Source organism: Etheostoma cragini, chromosome 3 (assembly GCF_013103735.1).
Source record: "Etheostoma cragini isolate CJK2018 chromosome 3, CSU_Ecrag_1.0, whole genome shotgun sequence".
NCBI lineage: Eukaryota > Metazoa > Chordata > Actinopteri > Perciformes > Percidae > Etheostoma > Etheostoma cragini.
The window spans coordinates 30,256,023-30,260,325 of record NC_048409.1 but is presented as its reverse complement, the minus strand read 5'-3'; the positions used below and the strand labels follow the sequence as shown (position 1 = coordinate 30,260,325).

The 4,303-nt window shown below is 39.9% G+C and overlaps 1 protein-coding gene across 1 annotated transcript in view; it reads right to left on the bottom strand.

The window, feature by feature from the left end:
- The window catches only part of LOC117938909, a 21,205-nt gene extending 17,222 nt beyond the window's left edge, over positions 1–3,983 (bottom strand). Inside the window, exon 1 of the mRNA XM_034863884.1 lies at positions 3,068–3,983. Coding sequence (XP_034719775.1) covers positions 3,068–3,983 — 916 coding nt within the window. The remainder of the gene's footprint in view (positions 1–3,067) is intronic.
- Positions 3,984–4,303: the final 320 nt, after the last annotated feature.

Below are 4,303 nucleotides of genomic sequence, written 5' to 3'. Positions count from 1 at the left end.
CCTGGACTAAAATGCCCCCCCCAGGCACCAGATCTCAACCCAATAGAGCATCTTTGGGATGTGGTGGAACGGGAGCTTCGTGCCCTGGTTATGATCCCACAATTCTCTATCAACTGCAAGATGCTGTCTTCTCAATATACGACCAAGCGTGTTATATGACGCTAAAGGAGACAACCAAGCGTGTAAAATGAGTAGAGAGAAACTAACCAGTCTGTGCTGCCTACACAGAGTTATCCTCCTGCTAGAGTTAGCACCTAACAGTAGGAGGACCAGACGTCCCCGGTTTCCGGGTACAGTCCCCGGTTTTGGTGACCTGTCCCAGGCTGGATCTGTCCCCTGAAATGTCCCCGGTTTTCACTGTGACTGACAGACCCGAAATTGGAATGAAAGAAAGAAAACTTTGACCAAACGTAGCCGATAGTCGCTCAAGACAGCAGAGGCAGCGGTGCTCAGAGAGGTTTTAGAAAGCCCTGTTTTACGATGCTAAAATCACTGATTATTTACATGGAGTCTGGTGGGTTTAGCGAACGCAGTTTTGTGTTTTAAAAAAGGATCTTAATCTTTAACCAAAAGGTTGACCTCCTTAAAAATCCTTTCCATAATGTTGTCAGACACTTAGAATATTAATCTGAGTCTCTCAGTAGCAAAACGAGCACTTTTATGAACGTAACTACAAGCTGGACAATTATCCTTTAACTTCCACTGTAGCTTGTTTCTCTGCTTCCGACTGCAGCGATTTCGTTTAAGACTGCATCGATGTCACAGGAAATATTTCCTCAATAGTTTTTATTGTATCTGATCCTCAATGAGCTGTTGCAGAAACAAGCCTGAAGCAATAAAGCAAAAGCTGTCAGATAAATGTAGTTCAGGAAACATTACAACATTCCCCTCTGAGGTGTAGTGGAGGGGACTATGAAGTAGCAGCAAGGGTGATTCTAGGATCAGACCTGTAGGGGAGTGGGGGGGGGGGGGGGGGGGGGGGGGGGGGGGGGGGGGGGGGGGGGCTCAACCCCTAATGAGAACAGCTCTTGGTCTAGTGTCCCCGTTTTAAGTTTTACAAAAATAAAAGCATGACGTGTTTTGGAGGTATTTACACTTCTGAGATGTCCCTGGATCATGTCTGAGAAATCTGGTCACCTTCCCCAACAGCTTCAACAGGGCAAGTTATAAATGTGTTTTTAGACTCTTAACATGTTCAAAATGTCATTAAAAGCCCCCCCCCCCTCCTCCACCCATGTGCAGTGCTTCCTTCAAAGTGAACACAGTGAATCTGACTGCTGGAGATGATAAAGTTGTGTTAACTCAGCTGTGTCTAGTTCCAGTGCTGAGACAAGAGAGCTTAGGGACCGTCAACAAACTACAACACAAGAAAGAGATAAAACTACAATATGGAAGCTATCAATCTAATCACAAAGTCTCTCCTTCCAGTTGTAGTACAGCACTTACATCTGTTTTCATCTCTTTCCTGTGTTGTAGTTTGTAGACAGTCCCTAAGCTCTCACACAGGAGCTACACACAGCTGAATTAACACACTTCCATGCATTTCTGTCCCATCTCCAGCAGTCAGTGTCTCTCTCTACTGACAGACCTCCACATTCACAAACAGAGCTACGGGTTGGAATTCTCCTTTAATATTCAATAAATCATCATACATTATTCATCTGTGTCTTTCTTCCAAGTATTTTAAAAATCACAAAGATAAGATATCCTCTCTTTCATTAGAAAAAATATCCCTTTCAGAATTAAGCATGTTTTCTGTACATAGAAACAAAAATAAATCAAAAAACATAATAGAGTTTCAATGGTGATTGATGTAAAAATGTTCCTTTTACGAATATTTCAGCTAATATCATCACGTCTTATAGAATACTTTCTTTTCAAAGGGGTGCTGTAATTTTAGTTGTTGGAACTATTCAATAAATCACCAAAATGTGTTCATCTGTGTTTCCTCAAAGTATTTTAACATCTCTTTCATTAGAAACAAAATCATCCCTCTAATAGTGGAGCAGGTTTACAGTAAAAACAGAGTTAGTGGAAAAAATCAAATAAAAAATCTTTCATTAACCTTCATGTTGTCCTTGGGTTAAATTGATCCGTTTTCCTACATAAATGTTCTTTTTAATTCCCCAAAATAACATGATTGATTCCACCCAACGCTCTTTGCCAAGTACAAATCTCTACTTTCATTAATTTTGGGGCGTCTTATTCAATTTTCATTCAAACCTTTATTTAACCAGGATAAAAAACTCCTTGAGATTAAAAATCTCTTTTACAAGAGTGTCCTGGCAAGTGGCAGCAGCACGTTTCTGATAGACAGAGACACTTACATGTAAGTACATAATCACTCATATTCAAACAACAATGTCATCATAAAAAAAACAGGGTCCTAAATCAATTTAAAAACAGTGACATACAGACTGCCCTTCTGCAAGGTCCTTTAACAAGCCTTTAAAAGAATAAAATGAGACCAACTCCTTCAACTGGAGTTCATTTTGAAGCTTATTCCATGCAGATGGGGCTGCAAAATTAAAAGCCTTTTTGTCGAAGTCAGTGCGGGCTTTAGGGACTGTCAATAAAACCAGATTCTGTGAGCGCAGGTGATATGTCCCTGCGGACCTTTTTATAGCATTGTAAAACAAATGGAAGTGTTTTTGAAATAGTATTGAGTAAAAGCTGACATATTCCAGTCTGTGATTATCATCAACATCCATTCCTTTAATTTTAGTCTCAATAATTCCTAATTTCTGCTTTTCTAACTCAAATATTAGGTATAATTTCCTTTAAATGAGGTTTATTGAACATAAATTCCAAAAATGACTGTAAAAATAAAGTTAATAGGTTAGTGTTACATAGTGTTAAATGTCCCAAAAACAAACAGGGAACAAAAAAGGGACAAAAACATAAGAAAAGTTAAAACATTAATTAAGAAACATCAACTAAAGAGTTGATTTTCAATTTTGACAGGAAGACCACACAAGGGTTAATGATAATCAGAGACAAACGTTCAGTGGATCCTGATTGGAGCTGACCTCCTCCAGCCCTAGAGACCTGATCTACATCATTTTACCCAAAGCAAGACTTCTACAAATGTTACGGATTTTGGACATTTTCAGTCCGTACATCACCGGGTTGAAGAGCGGCTGGCTCGTCAGCCAGTACAATGACAGAATAATGCGTAATATCATGGGCACACTGCTCATATTGAACCTGCCTTGCACCAATTCAAAGAAAGACCCAAGAGTAAAATTCAGCAGGGAACAAAGCTGAGGTGTGCAGGTACTGACAGCTTTCCGTCTGGTCTGTCTGGAGCCAGAAAAACACACTTTGAGGATCCTCATGTAGGAGTAGAGGATGAGAATTATAAGACCAAATAATACAGTAAATATATACACAAGTCCATAAATGTTATTGATGGTTGTGTCGAAGCATGCCAGTTTAACGATTGAGTAGTTGTCACAGTACACTTTATAAATCGTGTTCCCACACAGCTGCAAGGAGACACTCAGAGACATCAAGACAACAATGTTAATTACACCAAATAACCAGATGGACGCAATGATTACGGCAACCTTGTTAGATGGCATACGAGTGTGATACTGCAGAGGATAACAGATAGCAAGATATCTGTCATAAGACATGAGGGCTAAATTAGAAAACTCTACATTTCCATAAGTATACACACAGAAAATCTGCAGGAAACAGCAGGGAGCAGAAACAGTGTGAATGTCAGAGAGGATCTGAACCAGAAGGAATGGAAACAACCCTGTACTACCATACAGTTCATTTACAAACAGGCTGACCAGAAAAAGGTACATAGGTTCATGTAAGCTCCTGTTCACACAGATAACCACAATCAGCAGCACATTGGCACACACTATGAACACATATAAGGACAAAATCAGTAAGAAGTATAAGTATTTGAACACCCCGGTGTCAAAGTAAGCAGCAAGTGTAAAATATGAAATCTGTGTAGAGTTGATCATGATTATTGTGACATTCATTTCCAGATATGTAAATACGTGGTTTACACTTTAAAGTCGTGGGAAGAAACAGTGAAAATATTCATTCTTCAATTGAAAGGAAAAAATGCGACTGAATGCAAACTTACCACGAGCCTAGACTCAATCTACACAAACACAAAGATTTAACATTGTCTCCCGTTCATCTGCTCTGCCCAACACACCCCCCCAACTGAGCTCACACTCTGCTGCTGCTGCTTTTAACCTCTCCAAGTCAGCTCACTCCCCCAAAGAGGCTTGATCTTGTCTCTCCATTAGTGCATGTACAGGACCTGAGCATGTGC